Source organism: Triturus cristatus, chromosome 5_1, assembly GCF_964204655.1.
Source record: "Triturus cristatus chromosome 5_1, aTriCri1.1, whole genome shotgun sequence".
In the NCBI taxonomy this organism is placed as follows: Eukaryota; Metazoa; Chordata; class Amphibia; order Caudata; family Salamandridae; genus Triturus; species Triturus cristatus.
In genome coordinates, this window is record NC_140587.1 from 935,820,257 (window position 1) to 935,837,979 (window position 17,723).

Here is a 17,723-nt window from a genome sequence, read left to right on the forward strand (position 1 = left end):
GAGATATATTGTTGGAGATATTCCATCTCAGGCTCAGTCAATGCAAATACTCGACTCACCGGCAATTCGGCCCCAGGAATTAAATCAATCCTACAATCATAACTCCTATGAGGAGGCAAGGCGGAGGCCTTTTCTACATCAAAGACTTCTCGGAATTCACTATACATTGTAGGAAGGGCCATTTCCTGTGCTTCTACGGCACAACATAAAGGAGTTTCCCACTCATGTGCTTCTTGGTAACAGTGCAGCATACAGTAAGTGGATTTTAAGGTGACCTTGCGAGCATTCCAGTCTATATGAGGATTGTGTGCTTGTAACCAGGGCACCCCAAGTATAGCCCCAAAGTTGGGTGTGTCTATTAGATCAAATACTATATTTTCGGAATGTCCATTGCTGCAGACCATGGTCAGTGCTGGAGTATGATAAGCTATTAACCCGGAAGACAACTCTGTTCCATCCACAGCTCTAATGGGCTCCGGTTTTGCCTTGGGCACAAAAGGAATTCTCAAAGTCTGAGCCAGGTGTATGTCTAGGAAATTACCCGTCGCTCCTGAATCTAGAAGAATGGATAACATCTTGCGACTCTGCACAGATACAATGAGAGTAACTGATAAAGTAAAATGGCGTGACACAGGATTATTAATACTGGCTACATCTAACGAGACCTTAAGTTGTGGACAACTTGAAGAAGGGGTCTCTTCCTTCTTCAAGTTCTCTAGTTTCCCTTAGGGAAGTCTTTCTCTTGACATAGTGCTGCTATCTTATTGCTTGTACCGGTTTTGGCAGGGCAGCCCCTAGCATAATCGCCTCATTTGCCACAGTACAGACAAAGATTCTGTTTTCGTCTTCTTTCTTTTTCTTAGGCAGTCAAAGGGTTTCTCATGCCTCCGATTTGCATCGGTTCGCTAGTATCTTTTTGGTCCTTACTCTCTTTTTTATCCCCTCTCACAATCCAGAAACGAGCGAAGGTTCCACGGGATTTTTCCCCTTTACGTTCCGTTAACCTGTGATTCAGTTTCACCACTAGGTCTATGAAGGCATTACGTTCTTCAGGGAGATCAACTATGTGAGACAGGAGATCTTTTAAATCATCGTTTAATCCGCGATAAAATAAGGATGTCCTTTTTTCTTCTGGCCATTGTGTTTCAATTATTAGCCTATTGAACTCTGTCACATAGCTGAGAAGATCTTTATTTCCTTGTTTTAAGCTCAATAGCTCACTATCACTGGCTTGCACATAGGCATGTCGCGCGAACAAACCTTTCAACTTGTCTCTAAACAGAGCAAAATTATACAAAAGGGGGTCATTGCTTTCCACTAAAGGTACTGCCCAATTTGCAGCGTTGCCCCCTAAATATGAAATTACAAAGGCATTTTTAGCTGCATCATCTGGAAACGCAGAAGCCTTACAGAAAAAATGTAGTTGGCATTGATTGAGGAAAACGCTAAATTTTGCACTATCCCCATAAAACGTTTCAGGTACTGCTAGAGGGATGGGATTCTGTGTATGCACGGACACCTGAACGGCTTGAGGGTTGGCTGAACTCACAGTGGTAGTCTCTCCTGAGGGAGAAGGAAGCGTAAAGCGGGCAGGTTGTATATAAGTGCGCTTATGCTTTTGCGGTGTCTCTCCTACCGTGGCACTGTCGACGTGCTGGTATCTTTCTAATTCTGTGTGTAGTTGGAGGTTCTCTACTCTGAGTCTCCCTACCTCCCTTTGGAGATCTATGAGTGCTGACGCCAACTCCTCTACCGTGGGACTATGCACAGGGTTCTCTACTAGGGAACTAGCACCTTCAGGATTCATCGTCGCTCGGGTGGACCTAATTCGTGGGCTTGGCTTTCTGTTGCCGCACACCACCAACGGGTGAGATCACACAGCTCAATCCACAGGAGCGACGAGGAATTCCCCAAACTCCCAAAGCCCCTCTATGGGTGAGAAGAACTCAATTACTCACACACCCACAGATGGACCTCCGGAGATGTGGGGATCAAAAGTGATGGCAGCTAACACTTCTGAACCCCCAGCTGGCTTTCTTCAGAATGAGCTGGAAGGGATTAACTTACAGGGAAGATAAGGAAGAGAACGTTAATTACACAATCCCCACCCCTCTGTTGAGAGTTAACATGTGATTTCTAATGCTGGCGTTATGATTGACACACACACACAATGTCCCTTACCAGCTGGACATCTCCTTGGGCAAAAGGAATATCGATGATGACGCAGCAGTGCAGAGTGTGGGCGTGGAAACGATTATATGAGGGCACCCCAGCAAACTAAACCTAAAGAACAAATGACTCCAACCCTAAGGCTTGAAATACAGTGTAACCTCACCCTGCCACAGTAACAGCCAATACGTTACAGAGTCTGTATGTTGAAATCAAAGGAAAACTCGCCTGGAGGATCTACCTGGAGAGTACAACATTCATGATATAATTATGTGCACTAAGCTTATACCATATGAGGGGGAAGCTGGCCTCTATCTAAACACAAGTGCATAATAATTGCGCTGCCTCGAGTGAACGCCTTCCCGTCTACCTATCTTTAGCGGGAATCTCGCTACATTGTTTCCAAAGATCAAACACCAGAACGCGACCACGTTTACAACAATTGGCGCGGTCGCGTCTCATACCGTTCAAGACTGCCAAGGCAATGCAGCCGAACTCCAATCTCATAGGCCGGAGAGCGGGCTAAAGAGGACACCATTAAAACGGCAGGGGAGTGGGAATCTCTGCCGTAGAGGAATGGGAAGCGGGAATCAGAGCTGTACTTCTGAGGCGGCCGCGTCTTTGTAGGAAGAGGCGGCGCGGTCGCGAACTCAGCAACAGAAGGGGAAAGTCTCACCAGCCTTCTTTCTCGAGCCAGGAAGGTGGGGGAACCAGGGAAACAAACACGTTCTACCGTTCCGTGGCCTTCGATACACACGGAAACGCTAAACAAACTGCAGGACAAAAGGGGCGTGGATTTGAATCCAGGAATCCGAAAGCCAAGCACCGGCTTCACGGACATTCAGAGTTTATAAGGGAGGGAACGTAGGTAAACTCCACCTCCCAAAAGGGAAATAAGGGACCATCTCGAAAGTGTGTGTCATCACAAGGCCAGCAGTTAACTCGCTCTTTACTGTCTAAAGACTACGCAAGAGACCCTACCTCTAACAGTTATGCAATCTGATGGGTTAGCTTACGGGCGATCCAAGGGCAGGCAGCCTTCTCGCCATCTGCCCGCCTGATGAGCCTAGCAGCACCGTGGCGAACCACTTTTGTACTGCACATTCTGGTGATCCCCTTCCCGGATCACCTGACCCTTGGTCCCTTATACTCAGGCCCCTTTCAGGGCGGAGCATAGCTAGGCAAGCCCCTGGTTGCTCAGACCCACAACCGCCCGAAGGACTAACTGGGCGCCGACATAGATTCCATGAACCTACCATGAGGCTCCTGGGGTTCAGCTCTGGCACCCCTATGTGCCGCGCAGAGGTACCGTTCTGTACCCATTTGCTTCCAGATCGCCCTGTAACTGCACCACCGCCCTGGAGGCAGCCAACCATCTCCGCCAGGGCCCCCCACCAACCGCTCTTGTCTTTACCTGCAACCCTTTTGTGCTAGCGCCTCCTGCAAGTCTAACAAGAACAAGTCCATCCCTACTGTGTGAGGTGTACCCCGTCTGCCTCAAAGTATCCCTTGACCCTCTCCTGGATCATTTTGTGTCTAATGAATCCCAGGCCCCTCTGCTGAGTGAACTTACGCATGGAGCTGTTCACCCGTCTCCTGGACCGCTCCACCGCCTCGCAAGACTTCGCCCCCTGCCATACTCTCCGAGGCACAATCTCTGACCACCAGAGCTCGCACTGACCCAAGCGCTTGCTAATTTCCCCTAAGTCAGTTTTCATGGCATGCAGGAGCAAAGTCCTCCCAGAGGTAGTAAGGTCATTGCCCCCCAGGTGGATCACCCAAAAATTGGGCGGGGCACCCAGCGCTGCTAGCGAGTGCTCCAGTCTGTTCATGAGGCTGCTCCATCTCATTGCTGGAAAACCCAACCACTCAAACTTTGTCTGCGAGAATCCACACATCCAGTTCCTGATCGATGCCCAACGGGCCAACCGGGAGATGGCAGAGTGCCCAATGACCCATACTTGTGACCCTGATAAAACAAAGGACACGTTTCAACTCAATATTTTTATTATTCACAGACGTTATGCCATTGCACTTAGACACTACAAAACACATCAAACCATGTGGTACACAACACTGCACACTACAGACGAACGGATCCCTCGACCCCTCGCAGTCCGGTTTCAGAGCCAACCACAGCACCGAGACCGCCCTCATCGCAGCCACCGACGACATCCGAGCCCTGCTCAACAACGGGGAAACAGCGGCACTCATCCTCCTGGACCTCTCCGCAGCATTCGACACTGTCTGCCACCGCACCCTAGTCCAACGCCTCGACAACACCGGCATCCAAGAGAAGGCACTGAAGTGGATCATCTCATTCCTCGCCGGAAGAACACAGAGAGTCCGCCTCCCCCCGTTTCGATCCGAGACCACCAAAGTCATCTGTGGAGTCCCGCAAGGATCATCACTCAGCCCCACCCTCTTCAACGTCTACATGAGACCTCTAGCTGCCATCGCACGCCAACACAACCTCAACATCATCTCCTACGCCGACGACACCCAGCTGATCCTCTCCCTCACCAGAGACCCCGACACCGCCAGAACCAGCCTACACGAAGGGATGAAAGACGTCGCCGAGTGGATGAAGAACAGCCGCCTGAAACTGAACTCAGACAAGACGGAAGTCCTCATCTTGGGACCATCACCACATGCCAGACACTAGACAGGTTGAGGGGACACACACAGCGTGCGCCGCACTGAGTGGCGTCTAAAAAGCCCTTTGTGATACCTTGCCCCTCGTGGCTCTTACCCTTTACCTGCTTGTGCGTTTCCTACGAATCCTTAGGAAGGGGGGAAGGAATTGCCATCCGTCCCTTGCCTGCATAGACAAAAAAATCAACATTAATACATTTGCACCACATCTGTGCTGTCGCATTCGAGTCAATAAGGCAACATCATCTGCAAGGACCCCTGTAATTCCCCCTTACACAAGCTCTCAGCATGTCCCGCATACTCCCACGTGTTGGTGTATGAACTTAATTGCTGTCATCGCCATGCCTGTTACCGGTCGGAGGGACCTCGCCAGGTGGCAGACGTGTCTAACTGGAGCTCCCAAGTCAGCACGAATCTCATCATTTTATCGCACCTGAGGGGGTCTCAAACGAACCTATTCAGACCGGATACACCCATGCAAACATCGGTTACAAAAGCCCACTCTGGTAATTACGGAGTCGAGAAGTGTAAGGCTCCACCGGGTGAAGATGCAGGTCCAACATGGCGCCTCCGACCGAAAGAGGGATGAGCCTGAGAACAGTGAGACACAGCTCACATCAACTACATCCCACCACATTGCGGACAGGAACCGACAAGGGGAAGAGTAAATGTGAGGACCCAGACACAGGAATACGATCAGCAATCCCCCGCGAGGTATGACCGACCCCAACATCAGACCCAACGGAGCGAAGCGGTCGACCCGGCTGGTGTCGCACTGGAATTATCAGAGCGCTAAAGAAGCAGCAGCTGTGGCAGCAGGTGTGACTCACTGCATGCAGGACCAGCTGGGTGGGTGCTAACCTGAAAGGGAGTTCCAGGTCACAACAAAACATGGCGCCAGCAGTAGCCGAGCCGTAGACGGCGTGTTCAGACAAAAGAGAGAGAGGATAATAGACACAGAAACACCGGGGATTGAACGAGTAACCTTGAGAGTAAGAGACTCAACCATTGACCATTAGGCCACAGAGACTCTCCTGCCCACCAGAGGAGATGCGGAACAATGTGCGACCTCTCACCCGGGCCCACTGCCCGCCCGCTGCCCTAGGCTGGATGGGCAATGCGGACTTGCGGGTGCGGGATGCGGGACTGAAAGCGACCACCGCACACCTCCGGACCTCCGCGGACAAAAGGGTAACTGCTACAGACTCCCAATGGGGATCTAACACCGATATTTCCTATCGAGAGAACAACGCTCTACCAATAGAGCTACAGTAACCGTACGACAGCCACCAGGGCTTTGCCGTGCAACACATGCGTCGCTATTGTACACGCCCTTAATCGCCTACATTCCCAGGCACAAATCTATGCCGATACATTTATATGGGTTACATGTAGCGTGAGCACAAGTTCTGCTACAGATGAACACCTTCATTCACAGTCATGGACTGCCCCGGTGCAGGCGCCCACCCCGGGGCAAGACACCGCTCCCTGCAGGGGCGGGGGAGGAAGCGGGGATGAGCGACCTCCCCGTCGGGCCCACTGCCCACCTGCGGCCCAGTGTTGGATGGCCACTGAGGCCTTGCGTGTGCCTGGAATACCCGTGCCAGCCGGGCAACATTGCAGAGGGGCAACGACGCGAGGCCTTGCTAGCATGGACCCGCCCCCTACCCTGCTCCCGCGACTCTCCCCAGGACCCACTAACAGACACACCCGGGGTCGAACTTGCCTGGTTGGGTTCCACGCGGGCCGTAGTCGGCGTGGTGGGACCCAGGGGGTAGGCAGCAGTCGATGGCACACTCCCCAGCATCCGTTCACAAGTTGCCCATGAATCTCCCCCCAGGGTTCAATTAACCGTATTTGAACCTGTGATTTGTGGGTTACAGGGCCATGTGCGCTCAGGGAGAGGGCGGGAACACCCGGGGTCGTGCTTGCCAGATTGGGTCCCACGCGGGCCACGGCCGGCGTGCTGGGACCCTAGCGGGAGGTGGCAGCTGATGGCACTGCCCCTGGATCACCGACCCGAGGCACGGCCCAGGGGTACCATGGCAACAGAGAACCGCCGCACGGGCAACCAACGGCATGCCAAGCGGAGACCCCAGCGCCCACACCCGGAGCCGCCGCACACTCCCCACCGACCCCGGTGGCCCGCAACCTCGGCTGGGCTGCCCCGCCCTGGATCCAACCCCGCATGGGGAGATCGGGCTTTAGGGGGCGCCATTGCATGCACTCACTGTGCAAGTATTGTTGAGTAGCTCCCGTGGGCACGACCAACAGCGATGACCAGATAGCGTGAGACAGCGTGTCCAGTATCGTGGTGTCCGCGGCGCGTCCGGTGCACAAGAGGCAGAAAACATGGTGGGGGGGACTTGTGTACCCCTCACCCTGCCCAGCGCACCGGACATGATGCGGCACAGCCGTGACCCTGGTGGGGACTCCTCCCCAAGCCACACCTCCCCCCGGGGAGGGGGGGAGAAAGGTGGGGGGGAAGCCCGATGCCACTATAGGGCCGCCCTCCTGAGTGGCCCCCTGCGGTGGCCTCGGGCAGCCGCATAGAGTCCCCCAAACCTCCCAAAATACCTATTAAGTTTGTTTTTACACGCTCAAAACTGCACCGCTTTGCAGAACGTAGGCCACTTATTTTAGCTATCTAATTTGCTAATGGGCGCAACTTTTAATTTGGTGCCCTGGCTTATATTTTTGTGTCGGTTCGACTGTGAAGCTGATGATGGAATTTAGGAGGTAATGAATTAGGTGTGTAGAGCATTGTGATGGCTAATCAAACTTTCTAACCAGACCAAAACATTTTTACTTTCTTCATTCATAGGTACTGCGCTAATAGTTCAAAGACATGTGAATGTTTAACAATGAAATAAATATGTGGCAGGTGTTATCTTTTTTTACCTAACTAAACTTAATTTTATAATTATATATGTGCACATCCCTTAGAAGTGTTTAGTGAGGCATAGGGCTTTTAGTTTAGGCTATAATTAAAGGAACAAAAAAAGAGGTTTGATGCTTTCCTCTGTCCCAGAATTATTTGAGAGGGCACCGCAAACGTTCTGTTTCCTGGTAGGGTAATTGCTTCCTCCTGAGAGGACTCACCGCCTGAGGGGAGGGTGGGGACAAAGAGCCTCCCTTGGAATGGCTCCGCCTCTTCTAAACTGCTATTGGTGAACAAACGAAAACAAGGCGAGACGCTACTGTACATGATGAACGCTATGAACAACATTTAAAAAACGAAACAGAAAAAAAATCGAGCTCGCGGTTCTTAGCCGTGATTGGCCCGGAAACCAGTCCATCATGGTGACAGACGCGCAAGAAAGCGTTTGCAAGGTTGGTGAACTGAGCTCGTAAAAGTGGCTTGAGGGTTTTGACAGGGGGCGGGTGCTGTGCAGGTGCTGTCAGGGCACTTCAAGAACGGCAACAGAAGCAGTGACGGGGAAGGAAGCAGAGCGGGCTCAGCTCCACAGCGGCAGTACCTACGGCGGACCTACCTCGACCCCACTGCAGCATGGCAGGAGGTAAGCTCTGAAGTAGCAAAGTAACCACAGGTACGATTGCACTAAAGTCTTTAATATATATGCAGCATCCCTTATTTAAAAACGTTCAACAAGAGAAGCCTACGTGGAAAAGTATTTAAAAAAAACGGGAGGGTTCTGCCGCAGTGGGTGCGGTTTCCTGAGCGACGCCCACATACCGAGGGCACGGGCTGTACGGAACACTTCATACTCCTTCCTTGAGGGGGTGGGTGTCTCGTGCCTTTTGTGGAAGGATGTCTGTGCCGGAAAAATGAACAGTACGATGTCATACAAGGGTCCTACTTGTAAATGCACCCCTTTCTGTTCAAGTGGGCTTGGAACACCCACGGCTCTGTACAGGGCTGCTTCGCGGAAGTGCAAGAGGGCAGATGGGGCAGAGCTTCCAAGCTGCCACCTCAGTGACTCGAGCGATGCCTTTCTGCAGCAGCATCCTTGGCTACTTGTTCACTGTGGTGTGCTGGTTGGTGGTCCTGTCAGATGTAAGTCACACAGTCCTTATTTTTTGCTTTTGCATTTTAGGACAGTTGGAGGTTGGCCCCATGTCACGAAGGTGACTGCCAGCCAGCAGCACAAAACATGCTGGGTCTTGTAGCTTTCACTTTTCACGGCTATCCTATAGGAACATTGCGAATAAAAGCACTCACGTTTCCCATGCCTCTGAGTGTATAGCTGTCACCTTTGCCGGGCCCATGAGTGGTGTGCTGCTCGAGTCCAGCTATTTTTCTTTGTATTCAGGGACTTTTTGTCCCTTTTATTGTGAAATAAATGAGGCTACAAGTCATTGGATTCAAAGAAAAAACCTCGACTGGAGTAGCATATCATGCATTGACCTAGAAAACTTGTCAGAACTGTGAGTGGGTAGGTTATCCAGGCAAGGTTTTTACTTTGCATGCTGGGTCTTGTAGTTCTGATTGTTATACTAGGATAAACAGGAGTACATGTCCCAAAACGCATAGCAAAATACCTGACTGGATGAATTACTCACACATGGACCTAGGAAAGTACCTGAATGCAAAGTTAAATAATTGTTCGCACCTTAACATGTAGCAAATTCCAGTGGCACGCCACCGCTGTGGCGGCGGAGCGTCGCCCCACTGCTTTCAAGCAATGCGAGAAGAGGAAACAACATGATAATAACTTTTAGTTATTATCATATTATGTTTCCTTTGCGGGCGGGAGGGTGGGCGGGGCTGCTCTGTTTAAAGAGCAGGGCAGGGGCAGAGTGGTTTGACCACTCAAGTGCGCAATGACTGTTTGGTCAGTCATGCACACTTCCCTGTTCTCCATGCAGATAGTATTACAGCCTGCATGGAGAACATGCCCACAGTGTCATGGAGCTCAGACCAATCACAATGCTCCATTGGAGAGTTGTGATTGGCTTAGGGGTGGGAGCCTGACTACCGGCTTCCTGATCCTGGAAGCGGACTCAGGAGAGCAGGAGCACAAAAGACGCGGGACCGGGCCTCAAGTTAAGTTTCTTTATTTTTTTATTTCTAAACCCCGCTCCCCCCGCTCACGACATCCATGTGACCCCCCCCTCTGCCCCGCAACCCCACCCGCGAGCCATGACGGCTGCCCCAGGCAAATTAATAAATCTGCTAAGCTCTTCCTCACACCCCAGGTTCTGCCCACCTTCCAAGCGCCGTGGCGTACCCGCCTCAGCATTAGTATCACACGCCGCTCGGCTTGTACACAGCCCGCGACCTCCTACATCGACTCCTCATCCCAAACACAACGCTTTTCAGCACCTGTTTTCACAGTTCCTCCAGTCTCCTGCTCGCCCCCAATCGGGTTGGAAGTATCACCGGTTTCTGGGGGCCGGCACACGTCCTGATGCAACCGCTTGATTGCCCTGATGAGTCACGGGACCTCTCCCAGTGACGAAACACGTGTCGGCTGGTTTGCTTAATTCAACATAGTCGTTGTTGCAATATAAAGAAACTTTTTTGAGCTGATACTGGTGTCGACCACTGCATCTATATAACACTTTGAAACTGAATGTAATATTGCAAGTATCCTCACCACGTGTGCCCAGGACTGTGCTTACCTTACAGTGTGGATCCTGTGATTCACACGTTCCCCGGGGGTTATCAGGTTACTCCCCCAACCTGGCAGCACCGTATCAATACAGGTCTTTAGTTAGTACATGCAATAGCCTGAGCGCCACTTTTCCTGACTTAACTAAAAAACCCAAGCCTAACCAACCTCAGAAGGATGAAAGGCTGAGTAGAACCGCTGAGATCTGATCCTGTGACCATGAGGTCAAACACAGACCCCATGCAGTGGATGCATAAGTCCACTAAGCTGGCAGTTGTATATATGTGCTACCACAGGCCTGCAGAAATGAATAGTGTTTGGTGCAGCAGTGAAAAGGAACTTCTGCAATCTCAGTGGTAGGAGATCGTTGAAAGCACTGGGAATGTTTGTCATTATTTTAAATGTGCATGATACACAGTGTAATATAGGCTGGCAATAAATGCACATATGAATTCAGGTTAAAGATAGAAAAGGCTTCTAAAGTACAATTTCAGTAATGTGCAGATAATATCTAGTGCAAACATTTTTTATAACTGTACATTAAAAACATGCTCGTCATAGCTCAGCTTGGAACACCCTTACAGTACCTCTCAAAAAGAAAATCTCTTGTCATTAGGGAGCTTTAAGTGACTCCATCAATTAACGCCTCCCAAGCAGCCTTTACATTTGCCAACTAACCAATTGGACGTATTTGCATTTCTTTGGAGAAGCAGGCACCCTGGCAAGAAGGTTTATTTCTTTTTAGCTGTCTGCCCCTCCGTCGGATGATAGCACAGGGGACTCCCTCACACCTACTTCAACTGGGGAATCTCAATTGTGGGAATTAACTTTTGTCCTTTACCTGAGAGGCAAAAATTACAGGAAAATGCAGTCCATCAATCACGGAAAACAGACGTTAGGGCTAATTTACAGACAGTTCGTGAAAATTACGGACGGGTGGTCACCCTAGTCATAACAATGACTGTAAGAACCCTTAAAGTAGCGTTGCAGTCCCTGATGACATTGCACGTTTTAGGTCATCTTGCATTCTTTGAGTGTTTTTTTTTTTTTTTAAATATGTTTCTGTAGGTTCCTTTTCATTCAGAATTTCTCTTACAGTGAACTGAGTCTCCTGTAGGTGTCCGGTTGAGTTCAGGTTGAGGATAAGTAATGATGATTGATGAGGCATACAGGTTTCCATCTGTGATGGTGTTCAGGCTACATGCACATTCAATCATTGCCCTCTCTGCATAGCGCTCAGAGCGCTGGCCACACGTGCTAGCTCTAATTAAAGTTGTATGTGAAAGTTTGTGGAGGCGGTGCTCATCTGTAGCAATATGGCAAATGCTAAAGGAAAGAAAAATGTAGTGCTTACCGGCTGGCTTGTGTGTGCTGGGGGATGGTGAAGTAGAGGAAAGGAAGTGTGTGCAGAAGGAGAGACAAAAAAGACAGTACTGGAGAAGTGAGAGATGACATGTGAGAGATGCAAAAGGAGGTTTTCAGAATGCTTTGGAGGAAAAGGGTTTCTAACGAGTAAGAGACGGCAGATGCAAGGATTGTGAAGGGAAGAAAGGGAGTGATTGAGACACTCTAAAGAACATTACCATTTCTATAGACCAGGGGCGGCTGATCTATAGGGGCCAATAGAGCGGCGACCCCCCCACAATCACGGGTCACTTCTTGCATCCCATTTGTTGAAATGCTACAGCTTTTACATGTAACAAAATGATATCCCCAATCACTTGTTTACTTAAACTCTGCAATATCACCTTACACCAGAAGAGGCGTCCCTGGGATATATTGTGCATGTGTCAGGCGTGGGCTGTTACAGCCCGTCCTTTCACAGATGCCATACATTTCCGTCATGCCGCACTAGCGTCAGGCAGTGCAGCATGTCGGAGAATGCAGATTTGGCGCCTGCCAGGCATGCGCCTTTATGCCCCATCAGAAGCCACAATATAGGAAAAAAGATAGCCTTCCGTCCTATCCGAGCTTCTTATTGGGCATAAGGGTGTGAGCCTCGCTCTGGTGCCTTGCTCGTCTGAAGTGAACGTTGGGAATCCACGTGCAGAGGAAACTGTATGCTGAAGAAGTCTACCTGGGTAAGGTTCCACGTCGTGTGTATGATTGAGAGCATGCTTATGTTTATGTGCCTGTCTGCAAGCTTGTGCCAGTGTGTGTGTATGTGAGCGTATGTGAGTGTTTGTGTCCTGACTACCGTTTTATACTTTCGTGCGATAGCCCTATCACTTTCTAAATTGACCAGCCGCCACTGCCATAGACATTAGTAATATTAATTTAACAGTCTTATTTTTGCAGACGTAAAGCATTTTCAATTCTAATTCATCACAACAAAATCATCTTTATTACTCAATCATTTAATTCTGCTAACGAGCATTATCAGAGTCAATAAGTCTGACTTGTGTGTGACAACAACATGACACTTTCACATTTGGGACACTCACCCAAATATTGGTCAGATGGCATGATGTATGAAGCACGGGATTTTATTTTGTGTTTAAAGCCACACCCTTAAATACATATTTTCTCCTACTGATGCTTCTTTGGACCTGCTCCTTTTAGAGACCACCCAGGTCAAAGGCCCCAGTGCTTAATTTGTAAAATAAAAAGTGCCAGGGCACTGATTAGGATGCTACTGCAACATGCACCACCCATCGCCCCTGTTGTCGCTGCCAGAGCAACTACTAACCATCTCTCTCACCTGCAAGTGCGACAGTTCAGATTATTGCAGGTCCCCAACGCTAAAGGAATGACTGGGGAGGCCGGTTTTAGTTATTTTTAATGTATATTGTCTTCATAAACAACCGTTGTTCTGCTCATTTGTAAATTACATGAGCAGCGCCACCATGTGGCAGACTGCCTTAAATGCCCTGTTGCCAAGTAAGTGCCGGTGCCGAACACCGGAAACCATTAGGTGTCGGTGCTGAGCACCAGAAACCACCGGCTCAAATTAAGCACACTGCCTCATAACCCTTAAAAAGAAGAACCCATCTTTAAGGAATTGGAAGCATGCAAAAATGCAGGGGCCCGGCAACATCTAAATCTGATCACCCTGATGTAAAAATCAAGTGTGGCTTTGTTTTTCTCGGTGCATGAAAGTTTTTCGTTCTGTACACAATCCTATCGGGGAAATCTCTCCCTATTCAATTTTCTGTTTTGAAGAAGCCGAAAAAACAAACTCTTACATTGATGGATTTTCGCTTTCAAAAATAGTTTCTATTTTTGTGTGTATGAACAGAGCAGTTTCAAAGCCGCTGCATAGTCCGTAGTTATCCATGATCCACTAAGTGTTTCACTTCCAGATGGTCTTTCCTGAGGCTGACGTCCATTAGCCTTAGCCTGTGGCCAAGGGCCTTATGCAGACGCCTTTTGGACGCGTGCCTTTTGTTGACTCTAGGTACACAGTGACACATGACTGCTCATTGTGTGCTGGACCAACTGTGCTGCTGCAGCAGGAAATCTACTTTGTAACGCATACACGCTTTTTGAACAATATTTGCAGCATCGCATATTTAAACATCATAGTAATTTACACCCAGACGTAAACACGTGGATGGGTCACCCAGCAGATGGCACACGCAATTAGAACAGAAACGCCTATTTTCCACCCCACAATAAAAACGTGCTACATTTGTTTCTGATGCCGTAGTGCACAGTGGAGATAAAACGGATGTTCAGAGAATGTCAAGACACTTTGCATTGGTAAATCGTGGGTGGCCGTAAAAGTGCTGATCCCGGAACGAAAGCACAGAATTGTCGATGCACGCGTCTCAACGCAAACTACTTCCTGCCTAATTACTGAAGCTTCTCACAGAGAAGAATTTAGATCGTAAAACAATTGTCTTCTATTCCTTCCAAAACAGTTACAGTTGAATGTTTTGGAGGGTGTTTGAAAAGATGGAATTGTTCATGTTTTAAGAATAAACCTTCTAGCTAGGTGATGTCGTAGCTCAATGGGTTGGTGAATTAGCTGAATTATAGATGATTGCACAATCTGAAATGACCATGTTATAGCAAGTTAAGATATTATAATTCCCCTAGCAGGCATATAACATGGACAGGTTCGAGTCCAGGTGGGCCGATGGAGCTTTTGCCCCTTTTAAAGTTAAAAAAAAAGGAGATACTATTTGTGCCACTATTTGTGCTCTCCATGCCACTGGAATCCAGCTAACCTGGCTGAAGAGGGGTGAAACCCCTAAACCGGGCCTAGGATGCTTGTTTCCAGTCCAGGGAGGAGCTGGCTTGGCAGTTCCGGCTGGACTGCTCCCATGAGGCCCAGGGTCAAGACTGATTTGCATATGACTGGGTTCAAACTGGAATGGCATGATGAGCAAAAAAAGATGGATTTAGGGACAGATCTCTGTACTGGGGTGAATGTATGACATTGTTGTGCATTCTGTCCATCACCTGTTGTTTTTGCATTTGTCACCCCGAATGGGACGGGTATGCTCAGACGTGAGTCCCCGTGCTCTCCATGCCACTGGAATCAAGCTATCCTGGCTGAAGAGGGGTGAAACTCCTAAACCGGTCCTGGGATGCTTGTTTCCAGTCCAGGGAGGACCTGGTTTGGTAGTTCGGGCTGGACTGTTCCCATGAGGCACAGGGTCACGACTGATTTGCATATGGCTGGGTCCAAACTGGAATGGTGTGGTGAGCAAAAAAACGATGGATTTAGGCCCAGATCTCTGTACAGGGGTGAATGTATGACATTGTTCTGCATTCTGTCCATCAACTGTTGTTTTTGCATTTATATGCATCAAGGCTTGTTTTTGTTCAGATCAATCAATTTCTCTTAGTGTTCAGCATCTAATGGTCTTAAGAATCTTAGGGATCTTCATCTAAGTCAGAGTTCTCCAGTGTTGGTCCTGGAGGACCGGATCCATGCCAGATTTTTAGCATATCCACATTTAGCTAAATGTTGTTTCATGAAAATCTGGCATTGATCCGGCCCTTCAGGACTGACATTGGAGAACTCTGATCTAATTGTTGGAGGTGAGAGGATGAGATGTAAACACAGTGAGGTAATTAACAAATATTTAATGATGAACAAGTTAGGAGGTGTACACAAGCTTCTCAAATTTACGCCAAGTGTTTTAATCCATATTCACAAAGATATTTATTGAGCTACACAAATGCCGAGGCACAAAAAGAAGTCCAATACAGTGCAACTGGCTTTAGCCACTCAAGAAAACAAAGTCCATAAAACTGCCTTGATTTTACTTTGTATATCCTTTATTCCAAATCAAGTCTGATTTTCATATCATCCGAAACAGGCATCCGAAAGGACTTTCTCAAGGCTAAACACAATAATAGACCATTATATAATTTAGAGTTCTTTGTCCATGTCAAAACGTGTACCACCTGCGTTGAAGGTGTGACACCTGTACCAAAGAGAGTCGAAAGTATCCTCTCTCACTACACTTCCGTACTCGATTGGAGGTCTTGATAAACTTGCAAGAGTAAGCAGTCTCTTCGCGCGTAGTAGCCGAAGTAAAAAAAAAAGTTTTTTTATTTTATTTTTTACTTCGGGACTACGCGCGACGAGACTGCTTCAACGCAGGTGGTACACGTTTTGACATGGACAAAAAACTCAAAATTATATAATGGTCTGTTTACTTGAGTGGCTAAAGCCAGTTGCACTGTATTGGACTTCTTCTTTTTGTGTCTCGGCATTTGTGTAGCTCATTGTTAAACCTCAAGAGGGATGTTCAATCTTGGGAGTTGATTCAGCCTCCTATGAGCAGAGGGAGGCTTGATGCTTGCATCTGGAGTAATTACTTCCCGACGGACGAAAGAGGTGGATGTGCATGTGTAAAGTGGCATTTCTGCTTCGTTGTTTTCTTGTGTATTGAAAGATATTTATTGGTTCACCTCACCAAGAGGTGATATGTAGTAGTTGAAGAAGGTTACTGAACCCCCTTTGACTTTGTGGGAGCCTGTTTTACCCCTCCATCTGCTTGAGAATATCAGGTTTTCTCTCTTTAGTCTAGGCACAACAGTTTGTACCATTAGCTGAGACTGATCGCGATGAACTTGGAACCAGTGGAGCCATCACTGTACCTTCCATGGTTTGCTAGGTATCACAATTAAAAGGGCTGGATGCACCCTAAACTAGTTGGTACTAATGAGTCCAGTATTTTCCTGATTCTGTGGACACGACCTTCAAGTTTGTGACACTAGTATTTGTCCACCAGAAGGTGTCAGTGATCCTCCTGTTCCTAGTTTGCACCCTAGAATTATGTTCAATTAGTTTCAATTCCTTATTGATTCACTGATCTATATCCAGTACCTTCTATTTCCAGTATCCGAATTTATAAGCTATAGTGGTCTGTACACCTCAATGACTTGACATTTGTCCAGTTTTCTTTGAATTCCATTAGCACCCCTCCTTTTCAGGTCGGAGATAAGGCAATTTTTGCATATTCTGTCAACTACCCTATTTGAACCCGTAACTGAAAATGAAATGGGACAAAAGGCAGGAGGCCATAGCATCTTTTTCATGGGTCACTGACTGAATTGAAATATTAGTGGAGCCTTGTCAGGTCCCAGCACAAGGTCCACTGCGACGAGAGAATTTAACTAACAAATGAATTCCAAAGATTTCTTCCTTGTTTTAATCCATTTTTTTTACTTTTAGATCTCGATTCGTTATCAGTTCATGCCCATGCGTGATTCAAATATTTTAACCCATGTTCAACAAATTCCTATCCCGGCCTTTCCAAACACCTGGGGATTCACCGCCCCTTATAGTGTGACGTTAACTTTGCTGTAGAACCCAATGCATTTTCGTTAGCATATGCCCTTCATCAGGGGTAACTGCAATGAGACAGATAGCATATAAATAGAGCTCCCGGTTTTAAGTTTAAACAGATTTTTACATATAAATACAGATGGAAATCTGTTTTTCCTTTGTCTGTATTTATATGTAAAAACGGCAAAATACTAGCAAATTATGCCGCGTGCAGCTACAAAGGTACGTGTATTTCCCCTGTGTATGTGCCCTCAAGGGACAGATACATGGCGGCTTCACAGTGTCCCTACAAACAGAAGAGAGACAAAAGCCTGGACACTACACTGAGAAAGCTGCTTCTGACACAGTCTGTCTAAACTGGCAGCACCAGAGTCCGAAATCGGATCCTCTGTCCTCCTTCCTCATGTGGTTGGGGGTTCTTTTGGTATTCTTTTCACTTTGGGATGGGTGTTTAACAAGCAAATGGTCTTTAAGACATGTGAAGTACTGGGTACTGTGTGTGTGCCCGGGAAGCTGTCTCAGCCCGGTCTGCCACACACCAATGAAATCAGCCTTACCACCCCATTTTCCAA

General features: G+C 48.2%; 1 protein-coding gene across 3 annotated transcripts in view; it reads left to right on the forward strand.

The window, feature by feature from the left end:
- Nucleotides 1-8,035: 8,035 nt before the first annotated feature.
- Nucleotides 8,036-17,723, forward strand: part of OTULINL (OTU deubiquitinase with linear linkage specificity like) — a 296,600-nt gene continuing 286,912 nt past the window's right edge. Inside the window, exon 1 of one of the 3 annotated variants that reach the window (XM_085605970.1) lies at nt 8,036-8,345. In XM_085605970.1, the coding sequence (XP_085462096.1) occupies nt 8,336-8,345 (10 nt within the window). In that variant the 5' untranslated portion in view covers nt 8,036-8,335. The remainder of the gene's footprint in view (nt 8,346-17,723) is intronic. The other 2 variants (XM_085605969.1, XM_085605971.1) reach the window with 2 other exon arrangements.